Source organism: Nipponia nippon, unplaced genomic scaffold, assembly GCF_047370975.1.
Source record: "Nipponia nippon isolate SJK-2023a ecotype South Korea unplaced genomic scaffold, ASM4737097v1 scaffold_4, whole genome shotgun sequence".
Classification (NCBI taxonomy): domain Eukaryota; kingdom Metazoa; phylum Chordata; class Aves; order Pelecaniformes; family Threskiornithidae; genus Nipponia; species Nipponia nippon.
This window is the reverse complement of record NW_028262358.1, coordinates 119,260,220-119,278,647: the sequence shown is the minus strand read 5'-3', so window position 1 is coordinate 119,278,647 and position 18,428 is coordinate 119,260,220. Positions and strand designations below refer to the sequence as shown.

General features: G+C 44.2%; 1 protein-coding gene across 6 annotated transcripts in view; it reads right to left on the bottom strand.

The window, feature by feature from the left end:
* Positions 1–14,673: 14,673 nt before the first annotated feature.
* Positions 14,674–18,428, bottom strand: part of EVA1A (eva-1 homolog A, regulator of programmed cell death) — a 210,360-nt gene continuing 206,605 nt past the window's right edge. For all 6 annotated transcript variants that reach the window (XM_009467323.2, XM_087777159.1, XM_087777157.1 and 3 more), the window contains one exon: positions 14,674–16,082. In XM_009467323.2, the coding sequence (XP_009465598.1) occupies positions 15,712–16,082 (371 nt within the window). In that variant the 3' untranslated portion in view covers positions 14,674–15,711. The remainder of the gene's footprint in view (positions 16,083–18,428) is intronic.

Genomic DNA, 18,428 nt, shown 5'->3' with positions numbered 1-18,428 from the left:
GATGAAATATCCAAAGAACATAGTGCCTATTGCTCTCCCAAAATACACGCATACGACCACCTTTGTCCTGACACCTCCAAAATGCCCAGATCCCCAACTCTTGCTTGAAACCCAACAACAGCTTTAACCACGCTTTTCCTTATTTTACCAGTGGTACCTGAGTCAGTGTATTTTCTGAGCTTACCCACCACATCAGGCCTTCTATAAAACCCAGCCCAAGGCACTAGCTAATATTGCCTAGTACCTGCATACGTATCCACAAGATGGGTGGCTTGTTTTCAAAGCCTCATTCTTCTTTCCTGGGAGTAGTATCTCAGTTGTCCAAATCTCTTAGGCCACCTCATCTCATGACAGCGGGTTGTGTCTGCTAGTGCCTTGTGTTTGTTCTTATGTGAAAGGAGGTTGTAGCGAGGTGGGTGTCAGTCTCTTTTCCCAAGTATCAAGTGATAGGATGAGAGGAAACCGCTGCGCCAGGGAAGGTTTAGACTGGATATAAGGAAAAATTTCTTCACCAAAAGTGTTGTCAAGCATTGGAACAGGCTGCCCGGGGAAGTGGTTGAGTCCCCATTGCTGGAGATACTTAAAAGATTTTGGTTGACAGCCTCCTGAACATAAGCCAGCAGTGTGCTCAGGTGGCCAAGAGGGCCAATGGCATCCTGGCTTGTATCAGGAATAGTGTGGCCAGCAGAACTAGGGAGGTGATAGTGCCCCTGTACTCAGCACTGGTGAGGCCGCACCTCGAGTACTGTGTTCAGGTTTGGGTCCCTCATTACAAGAAGGACATCAAGGTGCTGGAGTGTGTCCAGAGAAGGGCAACGAAGCTGGTGAAGGGTCTAGAGAACAAGTCTTACGAGGAGTGGTTGAGGGATCTGGGGTTTTTCAGTTTGGAGAAGAGGAGTCTGAGGGGTGACCTTATTGCTCTCTACAACTATCTGAAAGGAGGTTGTAGCGAGGTGGGGGTTGGTCTCTTCTCCCAAGTAACAAGCGATAGCACGAAACGGCCTCAAGCTGCGCCAGGGGAAGTTTAGGTTGGATATTAGGAAAAACTTCTTTACCGAAAGGGTAGTCAGGCACTGGCACAGGCTGGCCAGGGAAGTGGTTGAGTCTCCATCCCTGGAGGTATAAAGACGGGTGCTTGAGGACATGGTTTAGTAGTGGACTTGGCAGTGATAGGTTAATGGTTGGACTCAATGATCTTAAGGGTCTTTTCCAACCTTAACGATTCTATGATTCTAAGATGTGTAGACATGGTGCTTAGGGACATGGTTTAGTGGTGGACTTGGCAGTGTTAGGTTTATGGTTGCACTCAATGATCTTAAAGTTTTTTTCCAGCTTAAATTATTCTATGATTCCATGATTCTGTGGTTGGCACACATATGCACATAGCACAAGGCAACAGGCAAAGGACCACAGCAACTAGCTGCTTTTGAGTCTGAGGCCTTGCTAGATTATGCCACAGTCTGCCTCACACCAAAGATGGGGCAGGCCAATCCAGTATATAAATTGTGTTTTGAACATGGAGTCCTAGAGCAAGTAAGAGATGAGGAGGCAATGCTGCAGATGGATATTGTATTAGATCTAGATAGATCTTTTCTTTGTATTGTATTAGTATTATTGTTGTATTGTATTATATTGTATTAGATCTAGACTTCTACTGAGGGCTGTGAATTTACCTAGGTTATATAAGTTAGCTAAGAGTTAGGCATTGCAATGCCTAAAGCACATCATGGGCACATCTTCTAGACCTTTCACAAGCGGGGAGTGGGAAAAACAATGAAAAGTTTCCAACACCGCTCCAAGCCAAAGCCTAATCCTGATGTACTCTGACTGAATAGTTATAGAGTGAGAGTAACTCTGTGGTAAATTATTTTCCCTATACTAGCTCAATTTCAAGGTTATTATTCAGACCACTTCACCTCTTTCAGCCTAAACAAAAGCACCGATCTCTTTACTAGCACCCATGATTCCTTAGTTCTGTTTTTACGCTTCTGCTTTTAAAAGATTTTTCTTCCCCCAAAGCTCAACATGAGCATTATAAATCGTTTGCTGCACACAAGGAAATGAGCACTAAGTTGTGTACATGACTTTGCCTTTGGAAAAGCTGGAGCAGAGTTTATGAGAAAACTCTCAGGAAACCAGCCTACTTAATGATGGCCATGCCATGTTTTTCTGGCTATGATTAACACCGGAGAGCTGACATTGCTTAGCTCAAATGGTGTTTTCAGCACAGATCTGGGAAGGATCCAAAGCTTCTTTTTGTTAATTTGTCAGAGTGGATTAATTTTTCGGCAGCCCATTACTGGAATGCAGCCTGCCCAGCTTCAAGCTTCATTGTGAGAAGCCAGTGATACTGAGCTGACAGCAGTTATGGGCAGACAGAGCCCAGATGTGGTACAGAGCTGCAGGAACGTACCAATGACATCTGGAGATCAGCTTGCTGCTCGTGAGTAAGACTTAGAGGGCATGTTTCAGCCGGAGCCTATCGACTTCCACAACCAAGCAATCAGTTCCCAAATGAATCAATCCCAGAATCACAACTGCTGGGTCTTGAATAATATCTGTCCTTGCCTTGCAGCTCTAATGGGACACCAGGAAAGAGAATACACAGCATAACTATTATTTCAAGCACTGGATACCAACCCTGAAATATTCCACTGAACAGTCTCCTGTTTAGCACTGGCTCTCTCACTTAACACCAATAAGAAGATGTGATCAGGATCAAGTCCCAGGAACTACAGGTGACCAAGGAGAAGCTTGGTCTGAATCCAAACTCTGCATCATTGAGATAGTGAAGGACAAAGGTATCAAAATAAATGGTTGTTATCTCCAGCTACCCAAAGGTTGCTATGGTCAGATACCACTGCCCTCCGGTTTGTATGCACTGGTGGGGTGCTAGTCATGGCTCTGCTTCCTGCCTCCTGTTTGCAAAGCCACAACTGAGTCTAACAGACCCATATTGTTATTCTGTATGTGAGGTATCTGAGAAAACTAGGTCTGCTTCAGACATAGAGGTTTAGTAAAACCAGAGCAGTGTACTTTTCACTCCTGCAGATTCAGTGATTGCCATGGAGTTTTAGCTGATTTCATTGATGCATTTATTGGCTGCCTTCTCTCTTGTACAACCTAAGTCAGCATAACTCTACTGTAGCCAGTGCTATTGCATCTTATAGGCCAAGGTAGCAGCTTCTCTGTAGTTCATTTGTTTTTAATTAATGAGTCAATTGCAAGGACCTCCTTCACCTCTCATGTACACATTCGCAAAACAGATGAAACATCAACAACTAAAAATAATGATGTGATGTAAAAAAGCAGAATGAAGTGAAAATCAGACCTTTTGCCATCTGTTCTCCTGCTGTTCTTTATTCACAAAAAAAAGATCTACTGCATGCGCATCTGCTTTACCTGAATGAAGAAGCGTTTGCATACATCAGCATACATGTTGGGCGGGTTAAGCCTGAAATTCATGAGCAAATGACAATGACAATTGAATGAACAATGATAAAAGAGTCATTGGGAAGACTGAAATGTTAAACATGGGGGCAGATGGCTAGACCAGCAGTCAAGTCTTGATTTGGATACACTTTTTTTTCTATAAATGCAGGGTCACATTCTCAAAAGCTGCAGCTTTATGTGGCCAAGAACTACCCCTTATAAACCTCAACAGTCTGTGAAAAGAGAGTTGTTGTTTGATGCTGCCCCAAAGGATGCTGAGGCACACAGTCCTGCTCCACCAGAACTGCCCTACCGAAAATAACTGTTGCTCTTGAATTTTGGTGCTAAACTCTTTCTTGCTAAACTTTGCAGCTTTCCAGTGCTGAATACAAAATCTTTAAGTACAGTTTATATAAAAATGCAAAAATTCTATGAGATTCTTTGCGGTGGATCCCCATAAAGTAAAAAGTAAAAGTAAAATTAATATGTTATTGTAATTGAATGTACAGTGCCCATTTTCCAAAAGAGTACCTAATCATTTGGATAAAGGTCTGAGTGTGTTCATTTGTGTGTGCTTGTGTGTATGTATTATGTATGTATACATATACATGCATCCTAATGTGTGTCCAGTTTTCCAGCTGAAGTTTTCCTTTCTGCATGGGATAACAAAGTAGTCTATAGGCCAGAAACCAAGATCCTGAAAATGTTTCTTAGTTTTGTGAATGAAAGGCTCAAGCAGTTATAGCAAGAGCTGGTTGTGCTCTTCAGACCCCTACAATTTCAATATTAATTTATCACCTCAGCTCTCACTCAGAAAAGGAAAAGCAAACACCAGGCTGTGGGCACTAGCAAAGGCTGGCCTGCATTTGAGATGCTGAACTCTTCAGTGCTAGAAAGATTCATATGCAAAAAGGCAGAACGAGTAATTTCTATAGAGGTGATCAAGGTGAGGACTTTGGAGATTAAAGGCACCAAAAACTTCCTTAATTCTCAGGGAGATCTTTCCAACATAAGTCACAAAATAATTTGTGGGCTGCAAAATCATGGACACTCGTCTGTTTCACGGCACAGCGCATAGTTGCACTGTGCACTGTGTCATGTTTATAAAGCATCTTTGCCACAGGCCCAATGATGGCTCAAAATGCACACCACCGTTCTTTTGCCTCTGCAGTTATAAGGCAATGAAGGACAACGTGCCCTTTGAAACAGGATGAATACACTGATAGGTCAGCAAGGAAATTATTTTTATTTCTACAGCCATCCAATGAATAAAAGCAAAGATAAAATATGACACTAGTACCACATGGCTTATGGAATTGAGGCTAAAAGATGAAAAAAATTCACAACCAAGGCAACCTTGCCTTCTGAAGTTTGCAATTACAAATCCCGTTGCAAAGGTTTCTCTCTCAGAAGAGACAGTTGGTTCTCAGACAAATTATTAAAGCAATATTTAGTACCCTGCATTGAGCTAATCAATGCAAGTCTCTTCCCCAGACCTTGAGTTCATCAATATTTCATACATACAAATGGAAGCTCTACCAGCTTTTTAAACTGTTTTGCCCTAAGTAGTTTTATTTTACACAAGACTGTACCTATGCTTCTAGTTTTCCCACAGGGTCAGCAACAGATTCAGATCTCTGCATAGAAATCAAAAATGTCATTCTTCCACATTATCAGTATGTTCAGGAAATAGCTCACACTCATCACAGGGGGAATTTGATTAAGGACTTCTTGAAATCTCTCCAGATTTCATCCTATCTGACCAGTAGACAATGCTTTTCCACCTAAGCAAAATTGGGAAAAACATCTCCTTGATGAAATATATAAAGGCCATGTTTAGATGACCCAAAACGCACCTATCTTAAGCCTCATGGTTGCTCCACTCCACTGACTTCAATCTAAGTATCTCACTACCATCTTGTATCTAGACATTCTTGTACCTTGGACATCTAAAGGAGTGTTGTGACACCACAAGACCTCTTTGGATGGTGGTTGAGCACTAGACACAATACCATTGCATGGTGCCATGCCCACACTAAGGTAGACACATATTTTTGACCTTGCTTTTTCCTTGCTTTTTGCCCCCAGCTCTGAGATGGGCATGCTAATCAAAACAATGCACTTTTGTCCTCACAGACGTGTTGTGAACGTACTCTTTGCAAAGCACCCCAACACTCCCATGACCCTGCAAAGGAGGAGGAGTCATTGCAAGCCATGATAGACTTCTACAGGCAGTTGGCACACGGCTCCAGGAAATGAAGCCTGAGGGAGAAATATCTGGAAAGGAATACCTCATTATTACCCATTGCACTCGTGAAATCTGAGCATGTAACCATGTTATTAATGATGATACCATCCACTGAAGGACTTGAAGGTGCCTGTCAGCCTTCATTCTGGCTTTTGCTTTGTTTCTGAGTGCCCGATCCCAGCAGCCTGGAGGACTTATGCAGAGATTGGTGGAAAGGGGATGCTTCCTCACTATCAACCTACCTCTGCCACACCATCAATCTTCACAGGAGAAGAATGGCTGGACAGGCCTTAACCTGTAGGTGTTAGCTGAGAAAGCACTGCACACACATCAGCTTCTCCCCCTACCTCCTTCCCTTTTCTCCCTCCTCTTTCAGCCCCAAGATGTGCTTTGAATACAAAATGTCTTTTTTTCCCCTCAGAGCTACATGAATGCTGGCTGCAAACCCTGGTAAGCACTCGTCAGACTGATAGGACCCACATCCCATCTGGGGCCCCCCATGAGTGCACCAACATTATACCAAGAAAGTGAAACCAGGACTTTCAGCTCCTCAGCCACTTAAGTAAAAGGAAAATCTCCAGTGACTACTTCTATAACAAGCCAGTTTCCCTTAATTGGGCCAGCTACTGCTCAGGGACAGAAGTCTCACCCCATGGGCAGGACCACCATCTAGCAGAGGGTGTTGAATAGCTCTATGGTATTGCTGTATTGGTCTGCTATCGGTATGTGGGCCATAGCACACCCCTGCATTTAGCTGAAGGCAGTGTATCGCCTGTGGCAGAGGGTCTCAGTGCCATACATCATATGGTTTGCAGGAGCTGTTCAGACCATCTAATATCATTTCTGTACCACATATGTCAAGGCCTTCTCTGAATTTCCATCTGATCCAGAATGAAGTATGTCATTCAGAAAGCCCCTACTCTTAATTTAAAAATTCCCCAGTCACATAGAAACCGTCACATGCTAATTTCTTCCAATCCCAAACTATTGATGTTATTGAGAGTCTGTTTTATGTCCAGCCTGACTTTAGCTTCAACTTCATTGGCTCTTGGTTAGTAGAATTAGCCCAGAAGTTTTCAGCAAAGCATTTCTTTATTAAAAAAAAATAAAGGCAGATTTGTGGAAAAGTGTTAGTTGTGATGGGGTTTCTCAACTCATCCCTGTTAGGCAATTTTTATTTGAAACATTCCAGATTACCAGTTAAAAACTGTGTTTTTTTCAGGCATTTTAATAACTTGATATAAACTAGAAATGGTCCAAATCAAAATGACACATTCAGAAATTATTTACTCCTTCATCCTTTCACTGGAAGAGGTCTGTGTGGGTGTAGAAGACATAAATATTGACTGCTGTCAGTGCTGCTTTTGCTTTTGAATGGCAATTTACAATAAGGAAGTAAATATAATTAGTTCACATTCAAATGGCACTTTTCCATCCTGGAAAACTGAGTATATTTTATAGCCAGTGTATAAACATGCCTGTGGTAAATCACTTCCCATCAGTGAACTGAATTGGCCATACAGCAACAGCCACGCTAAGCTGTTTACAAGAAGAAACGAGATATTTCTTTTGTGGATTATTCTGCACCAGAAAAAGTTTTCACTGATGAAAGCGAGTCATGTTCTGTAAATAAAACATTTAAGGCTTGGGCTTTCATCCAAAAGGACCATGTAGCCTACTGGAGACTGTGTCATACCTACATCTTCCAGGCAAACCAGCCTCCAGAAGGACTACAGCTGGGAGGGATTTTGGAGGGCCTTGAGGTTGGGAAGAGGGACCTGGGGAGTGGGGTCCTTCGAGTCAAGGGACTCTCTGTTTCCCAAACCTATTGTTCCTGACACCTTCTCCTCGCCATCAGGAAGCCCAGATGACGACCACATCGCCATCCCTCCAGCCTTCCCATGCTGCTGCCTGTCCCATCACTGCAGTCAGCCCTTTTCCTCCTATGCAGGTCCCCCATGCAGGGAAAGTCATGATCCTGCCACCAGGGAGGAGGAAGAGCTGGAGTTGGGAAGGCAATCTCAGAGGGAGTAAGAGGTTTGCTCTCCTGGCTGCCCCCCATGTGTGGGGCAGAGAGGGACACAGGGTATGTAGGCAGATGTGTTTGGGGCAGGAAGGAGTCACCAAGGAGCAGTATCTCATTCCCTGGTGGATCCCAGCCCTCAGCGAGCGGGCTGGTAAGAGGCTCAGCTTCACCAGCCTCATCCCTTCTTGTGCTGGTGGTGTTTGTCTTCCCGTAGTCCACAAGATAACCTGCTAAGGGATCCAGCATCACTGGTACTATAAACCTTGACATAAATCTAGATAGGGAAGCTTGCTAAGATGCTGCTATAGTAGAGGAAGCATCAGGGGAGTCTCAAAAGTATGCCAAGATCGTGGGTGGCACCTTTCAGGGTCTTGTCAGACAGCATTCAACCTTCCCTCCCAGGAAAAGCATCCTCTGGAAGCGGTGTCTGGTGAGCTCTTTAGTCTTCAAGCTGCATCATTAGCAATCACTTTTTCTTGTTTTTCAGTCAGTTCTCAGAAGCAAGCTTGTCATTGCCAGATCACTCCCAGTTCCAGGAGAAAAATCCTGCACTGGTTTTGGATGCAAAGTCACCGGTTCTGACTCACGTTGGTTTGCTTGAGCCCTCTTGAACTTTTTCTCTTAAATTGTCCATCTAAAAGATGCCAGAAATACACAGATGCTTTACTGGTACTGTAATCACATTGGAACCTGGACACCTCGGATAGCTATGGGCTGAAACAGCAACACTCACAGATACTGCTAGGTCTGTTACTTTGGGGCAGTGCAGTGCAATTTCCAGAAAGGAAAGCAATTCATACAAAGAACAGTTCATAAAAAGCATCGGATGCCTCTGAGCTCCGCTGTTCCTGGGTGGTCTAGAGGCTCCAAAAACGCAGGAGCTGGAGAAAGGACAACTACTTCTATCCCTTCTAAACAATTCATTCATTTAAACAAAAGGCCCCTTACCCTGAGAATGAGGTGAGGACCATTCCACATAAAAGGGAATTTTAAAGACCTTTGCAAGAAATGGAATGTACAAATTACTGCCTTTTTAAAAGCCAAAGGATGTTTTTCCAGCATGGCACCATAGCCCCAGAAAAGCACTGCAGGGAGCTTACGTTTCACTCACGATACAGAATAACATCAGACTCCAAACATAACCAGAAAACAAACAAGCCAAGTCAGTGCCCTGCCAGAAACTGTAAAGAAAGATGTCTTTTCACTTAGATGTCCCATTTCAGGGGTTTTTAATGCCACTTTCCATCACATCATTACAGCTTATATTTCTTCATGAAGTCATAATAGAAAGGGAAAGGTGTTTTCTCATAGCTCAAAGAAAGAAATTTGGCTTTGGTCCCATCTGCTGTCACTATTTGTCCTCAGAAAATGTTTGCTCCAAAAACATAAGTTTATTATGCAGGAGAAAAGATTGAAGTTCTCAGGAGGTGCCAAAGTGGCAATGTCTGCATTTGGCAGAGGATGCAAAGCCTTGGCAGAAATAGGTCCCCCTCAAGACTACATTTGCCCTGTTCAAGCTCAGCCTCAACATAAGGATTTGCTTTCCTTTGCAGCCACCCGGCTTTGCTCAGAACAATGTCCTTCAACAGGAAATAATTCCAAAACCAGGTTTCGATTTTTCCCTTCCAGCCCCCAATCCATGTGTAGTTCAACACGAAAATGGCAGATGAACTAATGAAAGCCAAGATCCATTCCAGTGTCATAAAAAATGTGGAGTTTCCTCAGCAGTTAGTGGAAAACAGGTAGCACAGGTCCTCAACCAGCTAGGAGAAATAGAGAAAGAGGAGAGATCAGCCACAGGAATGTGGTCTGCCACAATTTATGGTCCTGGCCATAGCTGGGCAATCTAGGAGGGGAAACAGGAGGAGAACTCTAAGAGATTACTCAGCAAGGGAGGGATGTAGGAGGGACTGGGACACCTCAAAGAAAAATGTTTCCAAAGAATGATGGGTTGGACATTATCACAATGTCATACCCCCCCTTTTCATTCATCAGAAGTTCCTCTAGAAAGATAGCTGATATAAGAACATGACATACTCTTTGGAGGACTCACTTTTTAAATTAATTTCTTTAAATTGAAAAAAAATCCCCAACTGAATATTCTTGCAAAGCACTTTATTTAGACTCTCTTATTGCAGAATGGAAAAAAAAATAAAACGTGCTTGAGTTTGCTTAGGTCTTGGGAGGGGATGATGAGCCTGTAGTTTTACCAATTAATTTTGTCATTGCTATGGAATGGAAAAAGAGAAAGCAGGTGAAACAAAACACAAAATCAGGTAGTGATTTTCTTGAATTAAAAATACATCCCTATTTTGAAATGTTTTCTGGATGATTCTGACAGTACTGAGTGGTTTGGGAAGCAACCATGTGTTTGCAAACATACAAGTGCACTGTGAAGCCATCACCGACACATGCATGTAGATGGGTAAATTACCACCAGTTTATTCCCACACCCCAAATAAATGACTTCTCCGGCACTGAAAAAATCAGACTGTCCTTCAGGAACTGGTCCCAGAAGAGCAGGCCAGCAAATCTTGCCATTTTTTACAGGTTGTAGTAACAGTGATGGAGATCACAGATGCCTGGTCATGCTTGTGGTCTTGACCACAGTGCCCCAGCACTATGTCAACAGCCTTTTGCCAGCAGAGAGTGGCTCCATTCCCTTAGTTCTTGATGAAGCTTCAGCACTAGGAAACCTCATTTGGTGAGGATAGGCCTGGCAGCAGGAGTCCCCTGTGCCCCATCCCCAACCTGCCAAAGGTTCTGATCAGAGGTTTGGCACGGAGCATGTTGGTCCAGCACCTCCTCTGCTTCCAGGGACCTTCCTGAGCTGCCCACTTGTGTGCAGACAGAAGGAAAAGAGAATCAGTGTTGACATCCATCAAACCTGCTTCTGGAGCGATGCTGGCCATATTTCCAGGCATTTGTCTGAGGAATGTATCTTGTGCCTCCCCTGAGCAAGCAGACACCTCCCAAAGGAAATCATGGGCCAGTTGCACTCTTCTAGCTTTGAGGACAAAGCCAGGTCCACCTATCCTTCTGGAGAGGCCCACATGGGAACTGGTAGGCTTTCATGATATGAGCAAGTGTCTACCAGAATGCACTTCCCAGAGCATCTATAGCACATACATCTCTGAGCAGCTTTCAGGTGGTCATGGTTCAGCCAACACATAACTCCCACTGACATGGCACTAGTGACCCAGGGCTCCCTGATGTCATACTCCAAATAGGGACAATTATACCACTGTTGCTGGAATAGGTCCATTCAGTGGTGGGTAATTGAAAACTCTCAAAGCAACTGATTTGCTTAAATACTACTAAACCACTACACATCCACTCAGAGTAAGTGAGCACCTTCAGACCAGGGGTGTAGCAAATGCACACTTATTGCAACATGAAGGTGAGCTGCAGTGTAATGAACCAAAACCATTACTGCCTTTTTGGTGAATTATGCTTAACTCTGACAGTCCTTGAGAAGACCACAGAAACAGACTAGTAGACAAAGAGAAAAGGGAGGAAATTATGTGAAGGGGCAAGCTGCATCAATTCTAATGAGTGGACAACAAAAGGCAAGAAACACTGAGAATTTTTTTTGGGGGGTATCTAAGGACACTAGAAACTCAGATCGGATTATTAAAACTTCACTGTGATGGAGACCTCAGTAATGATTGTGAGCAGAAGGATTTCTGGGCCAATGTAAGATGATTAATTGCTTTTGATGCCTCCAGAAACTCAAGAGAGCCCATGCAGCACAAGAGGAGATTCAGATTCCCCACAGCACCATGAGCATATGCTTTTCATCCTGGCAGTACAACAGCTAAGCGAGCTTGCTTTATTTGTGTAGCCCCTGGGGTGCTTGGAAAGATGGCAGGCAAGGGGTTAAGTAGTGGCACTGCAGTTTCTGGAAGGGAAAGGCATGCCTCATTAACCGGCTGGAATTCATCAAGGATATGAACAGCAGAGTGGACATGGGAAAGGCAGCAAACTCCGTGTTACGAAGATTTTCAGGGTACATTGAACACAGGTCCACAAAAGAAGTCAGTGCTGATGGACCAGATGATAGCGGGAGGCGAAAACAGCCCTGAGAAGTCAAGGGCGATGGGGAACGACTAGGAGAGCAGGTATCTAACTAGAACAACTTACCTCTCTGCAGTTTCTCCATACACAACTGTGACTTCTCTAACCAGCCCCATCTGTCCCACCAGACAAGAGGATAACGAATGTGCAGTTGACCTTTCAAAAGTCTGACCCATCGTTTCCATGTGTTCAGCTTCTCCCAGGAGAAGGACCCTTAATTTTCCAATCCATCACATTCATTTACAAAGCTAACAAGGTATGAGTTATCAAACCGTAATTCAATGACTGTGGTTACTAATCCAAGTATCCTGCAATTTGTAGAAACGTGAAAGTATCCAGGTATGTAGCTCAGGCACTTCACTTCCTGATGCTCACCTGCCACTAGCCTGCAGCCCAGAAGACAGCAACAGCAATGCTATCTCCTTTAAATACAATATCATGTGGTTCCCCTTATTACCAACTGGCCAAGCAACACAGAGTCCAGGATTGTTCTGTTATCCTCCGTTAAAAAATTATAAAGCAAACTGAGGCATAAAGAATAGATTCACATGGAAAATGACTTATCCCAAAGGTCACTGATTAGGAAATTCATTCACGAAACAGGAAAAGTTGATTTCAACTCCTTTATCTGTCTTTGGGAATTTGTATATTGTTATTCTGGAAACAATATCTCACTTTTTAATGTAAAAAATTAAATGAGCATGGAAGTAAGAGAGCAGAGCTATGTGTAACCTCCTACAAGGGGGATTCACATTAGCCTGGTAGAAAAGCATGTATTCTCTGCTCTCTGGCTCTACGAGTGTTTAAATGTTTCATATGACACGGTGAGTACAACACAGAAGATTGAAACCAGGCAAGTCCAAAGCTCTGTGTGCTTAAGATACTCTCTTGTAGGATGAGAAATATGGATTTGACCCCTCCCACAGTGAATCCAGCTCTTCTATAGTCCAGGTGAGTGGTTTTGCTCCGTTGGTTTACAGAGTTAAATGCAACCTCCAGCTTCTGTCCCACGAATCTTGATTGTGGTTTTTTCCCCCAGACAAACTATTCAGCACTTTTGGGACAAATCCAGAAATAGTTACAGAATGACTTAAAGTCTTTTACTTACGGTAGCTCAAAGGATTGTACTTTTTCTTTTTCTTTAGTCAAAGCCTCTAAAAAGAAACGCATGGCCCTAAGACAAAAGGAGCTAGACGGTACGTAAAAGTATTGCATGTGCTGTGAAGACGGTGAGTCTACTTTTGTTACATCTTGTTACCTAGGGCAAGGCTGAGCTGGGCTTGTCTGCTCAACTCCAAAAAGCGATGTGCGCAACTTGCTCCTTTCTCTTGCAAGCTTCAGCTGGAAGATTTACAGCAGCACTAGCAATGCTAAGGGAGGATTTTTCATGCATTTGTAACTGGGGTTCAGTTGTGATTTACATTTGAAGCAGATATTTTAATCCCTCGGTTGCATATGAGGTACACTCAGACATACTGCACTTGCTCTTTCCTCTGGTAAAAAAAATTCATTTGGGAAAATCATATACATAAATCCATTCATTTATAGCATTTTTACAATCAGTTTTGCAGTCTATCTCCCAGGACACAGGACTCTAAATCTGAAAATTTGCTGTCCCTTATCACCAAGGTTGAGGGACTGTGTCTTGCTATAGGGGAAAACACGCGGCCAACAAAACTGTTCCCATTGACCTCATCCTGTCGTTTTGCTCCTCGACACCTTCAGCAGAGTGCATTCAACATTCCAGCTAAAGCATAGCACCTGGCAATGTATCCTGGGTTCGGGACCTGCCTCCTGCTTTATTTCTAAATATCAGCTGCAAAATTACATCCCAGGTCAATACTGAGCCTTTCCATTTGAACCTTCACAGGCCCAGGAACAGGAATTGCTCTGCAGTACTAGTATTGCCTTCACATGTGAAGCCACCTCTCGCTGGCCGGCCTCATCTCTGACATTACTGGTACCACCAGTTGCAGTTACTCAACTTTGCTCTCACCCTGCAAAAGCCAGGAGAAGTAGCTGCGAGCACTTCAAATGCAGCTTTCCTCAGCCAGAGAAGGAGTCCCACAGTGACCCCAAAGAGTGCCAAGGCGGCCCTTGGTGTCAGGGGGCTGTCCCACCATGCAGCTGTTTGGCACAGCACATGAACAGCCCCACTCTAATGTTCTCAGTCATCTTGCGGGCAGGTCCACCCATGTTCATCTCTCCTTGAGGCTAGGGGAAAGCTCTGGGCATTCAGAGCTTTTGGTCGTTATTTGCTTTGCTGGCATTTTGTGAACTCTTAAGACATAAGCATATCTAAGTGACAGAGTAGCACATCCCAAAGCCATGCAGGCTAAAGCAGGGTTGTGCAGACTTGAAAAACACCAAGCTTTATAGCTGAAGTGATCTGAACTGGTGCTTGGGAGTGACTAATAAGCACCTAGATAGCGAGTAGGGTGCTGATATCCCATTGAACACTCCATGGGACAACTGAAGGAGCACTAAGATATATTTCACCTTTTTCCCATGTGTTCTTTGGTTTATTTAACGTTTGCTTCTGGCCCAGGTATGATTTGGGTCTGGGCAACAGACTCAAAGCATCATGAAATCACTGGGACTCTTTCCCTTGGTGCGTGTAGGCTTTGGTATGGCCCCTTGAGAAACAACACATTGCTCAGCTGCTCCTGCTTATGTGTACTGCAGAAGTAGACTGATGGGCTGCAGCCGAAGGAGAAAGAGCCTCCAGGTTCCTGCATGCAGAAGACGTCAGCCTGGATTGCCTGCAGAGGCATGCTACTCTTCCAAAGCATCTCCCTTGAGTAACACCTATGCCAAAAGTGAGGATGCAAATTCAAATGTATTGAAGAAAACCAGAGTTTATTTAGCATTTATTCCCCATTCTGTTGTCATATGTGGCTTTTTCTGTCTCCATTTTCCTCTGGTAAACATAGACCTTTTATTTTTTTTATTTTTTTAATAAAATATATAAAACATTGTGCATTGCTATCCATAGGAAAACTGTAGTTTAACAACAAAAAAAAGAATAAGGCACATTCCTGTGCAGCATCTTCAAATATATATATATATATATTTAAAACAAAACAAAAAGAAAACCCTTTTCAACCTCTTTGAGGTTGTTAACTGCTCACCAGTCACTGACACATCTCTTATATTACCATATTTCACTGTTGGAGGTGGGTTGGGTTGGGTTTGACAGGGGCCAGCAGGGAGAACAGACTCAAAAAAATAATAGGATTTTATCCCTGAGGTGTCAGTAAAAAAGAAATGTTCCCATTGAAAAGGAAGATGAAAAGACAGCCATAAATAACTGAATACACTATGGCAAACATCCAAGCACCGAGATGATTTCACAATGGAAGAATCCCCCTCCCCCCCATCCCCCAGTTCTTAACAAGTCATATTTGCTGTTGGGTTTTAATTAGGTTAATCTCATGGCTTCTAAAGTCACAAGACAATCGGTCAGGATGCACCTCCCCCTCCCTTCCCAAATCATCTTTCCAGATTTATCATTTTGTTCACAATTCTCCCACAGTCCTCAGGAAAGTGAAACCAAAAAATCCTAAATGAACACCAAAACCTGGACAACTTCTCTCCCCAGCCAAGAGAGGAGGACTCGTACCGCAGCATGCCGAATTCCATGTCCCACATGGGAGGATTATAATTGTCACCTTCCTGCCTGCTACTAACAAGTGAAGCTGGCAACCACCTCTGTTGTAACCAGAAAGTGTCCGTGAAGAGGGGTGATAGCAATATGTCAGGGAGAAGGAGACAGGGAAAGCTTTATTGCTGTCCATCCACACTGCTCCAGGTAGCACGCCTGAAAGGAAAAGGGGAGATACCCATGTAACACTCCTTCTCTCCCTCTCCTCTATCATGTGTGGAGGAGCCCCAGGGTGCAGGGCAGGACGGTTGGACTCCCCATGGCTTAGTAGTAACGGTTGAGGCTCCTGGTCCCTGGGATGTCCGGCTGGCCGTTCATCCAGATCTCCCGGATGATGCGCTCCCTCTCTTCCAGCCGCTGAGCTCGCTCCAGCTCCTCCGCCGAAGTGAAGACGTTCATGTTCAAAGTCCTCTCAAACCTGCGGTGCCTGCGGGCAGACAGGTCCGAAGTGGTGTCCGAATCGTCATCGCTGTCGCTGCTGTCGCTGTCGCTCTCCCGCTCCCGAGGAGGTTTTTTCGCAGAGGAGCGTTTGCAGTCAGTTCGGCAGGACACCCTTAGCACCAGGGCCAGCAGGGTCAAGACAAGTCCAATACACACCCCAGAGACAAAATACAGAGCAGCCCGCTCAGGGTTTTCTGAAAGGGGAAAGAAAATGATTCTCAAGAACAACCCTTAAAAGAACAAAACACACACAGCTCCTCTCTGCACACACCAGCCACGGTCTCTGGAGGGGCAGAGTTTCTAATGGTTTCTTTTACTTCCAAGCCCTCCTTTGCCTCCTCTCCCCAGGGAAATCAGGAAGGGGAATTTAAATGTGGGATTTGCTGCCAAGGCATTTGCCCGCATGCAGAATGTGAGTTTGCTGCAGTCATGTCTTGGAGTTTTCTGGAAGGGGAAGGAGCAGCCCGCAGAATTAAATGCTAATTCCAGTGACTGTGCAAGCGGGGTTGACACTAGGGTGCTGCACACCCAGCAGCAGCTAAGTGCATCTCTCTGTTGTATCCATTATCATCGTACAAGGAATAAAGATTATTTACAAAGCTCCCTGTGCTCTGGCCCGGCTGAAATGGGAAGCCTTGCAGCATGGAAAAATACATATTATTTATTCATAGGTTTCATTTGCTTATCTAAGGCAAGTGTGCTGGCTCTCCGCCCAGACCACCAAAATGTATACCTGTGTTACACAAGCATAGCTGGAGTTGGTGCACTAACAGGATGAATCCTACACAGCCACATTTCAGAGGTGATATAACAAGTCTCCAAAGGATCCACAATGCCTTTTAAATTAGGTTGTCTTGTTTATTCACTACCTTTTTTTTTTTTTTTCAGGTCATGGGACTACTTAGAAGTGTAATTATGATAAATGTTGCTAGTGTGGTTCCCCTGGATTGAATCATCTTGGCATATTCCAGGTTTATAGGTACACTGAATGGGTGAAGGTGAACCGAGCAGAAGTGTCAAGGCCAGCTTGCATCTGCTCCACTGTGTCTGCTGGGAGTCCTGAGTTCAAGGATGGAATCAGTTCCTCAGATGAGTCTTATTCCCTTGAACTCAGTGATGGAGCTGTAACAGTTCCCACCAGCTGAGAGCCTGACATTCGGCCCCAAAAGATCTCTGTAACTAAAAGGTTATGCTCTACCTTCTCTTCCCCCCACTGTGCTTTTAGAAACTGCCCTCTCCAGCTGATTTCCTTAAAGCAAAGTTTGCAGAAGATGAACTGGAAACCATTTGGAGATATTCAAAACTCAACAGGACAAGACCCTGCTCTAATTTCAAAGTGGCTCTAAATTTGAAGTTAGCCATGTTCTGAGTAGGGGGTTGCACCAGGTGACCCCTGAAGGCCTCTTCCAGCCTAAATTATTCTCTGATTCTGTGGACAGAGCCCAAACACTGAGTTGTGCACTGTTCAAGGCAATGCATAGTTCAATGCCTGGAGATGCTCATGGAACAGTTATAGAGACAAAACGCCTTTGTGCTCTTCACCTCTCTCCCAAATGAACCTCAAAGGTGACTAACAAGCCAAGGTGGAGGAAGATGTCGTGATAGTCTGAAAATTGGCTAATAAAACGAGACCATTGCTAGAGTGGTTGGTGTGGATGGCATGAGGAAAAAGCTGAAGAGAGATTACAAAAAAGAGGAGAAAACTGCAGCATATGCATTCAGCAAGTCCAGAAAAAAAAAGAGGAGAGAAATGCAGCAGTAGTTGGAAAGTCAAGTGAGACCAAAGCCAGAGGTTTTAAGCTAAGATATTTTGACAAAAGCGAGACAGCAAAACTCCAAAGGTAAAAGAGAAGATACCAGAGCAGGCATGAAGGATGTGCCAATGGCTCTTGTAGCAATCTGGCTGCATGAAATCCTGGCTCCAATGAAGCTAATGGCAACTCTGAACTCAAGGAGCAGAACTCAAAACTTCAGCCCTTTCTGTGCAGTAGCAAAGTTGCTGGTACTATGTGAACAGTAAAGAAGTGGCCTGAATTTCAGAGATTTGAAAACCCCGGGAAAAGCAGAATCACTACCCGATAGCGCTTTTACCTCCATGTGCAATATAACTCAGGATAGTAATTGCAAAGCTCCACTTGCAAGTAGGCCTAAGGAGGGCTCTAAGGACACCCAGAGCGTGGCAGTGTGAGAAGAACAAATGAGCAGGACTGATCTGTTTGTACTGGAAGATGCTCGGTTCAGGCTGCCTCCGCTCTGCAAGGCTGACAGGATTCCAGGCACGCTTTCCTGAGTACCATGTTCCTGCACACACATGGGCTTGATTTGGTTGCATTAGTTCCACTGCTCACTCTTTTAAAGCAACTTATAAAAAAACAGATTGGAGCTTGAGACGCAGACACATGCGGTTTCTCTTCACCCATTTTTGTCCATGTCCTGCTTTTCCTTTCTCCTCCACGCTCCCTTTTCCATGCTACTGTACCCAGCTCATGAGCAAGCTGCATCTCGATTGCTACTTAAGCAACCATTTTTCATCCCCTGCT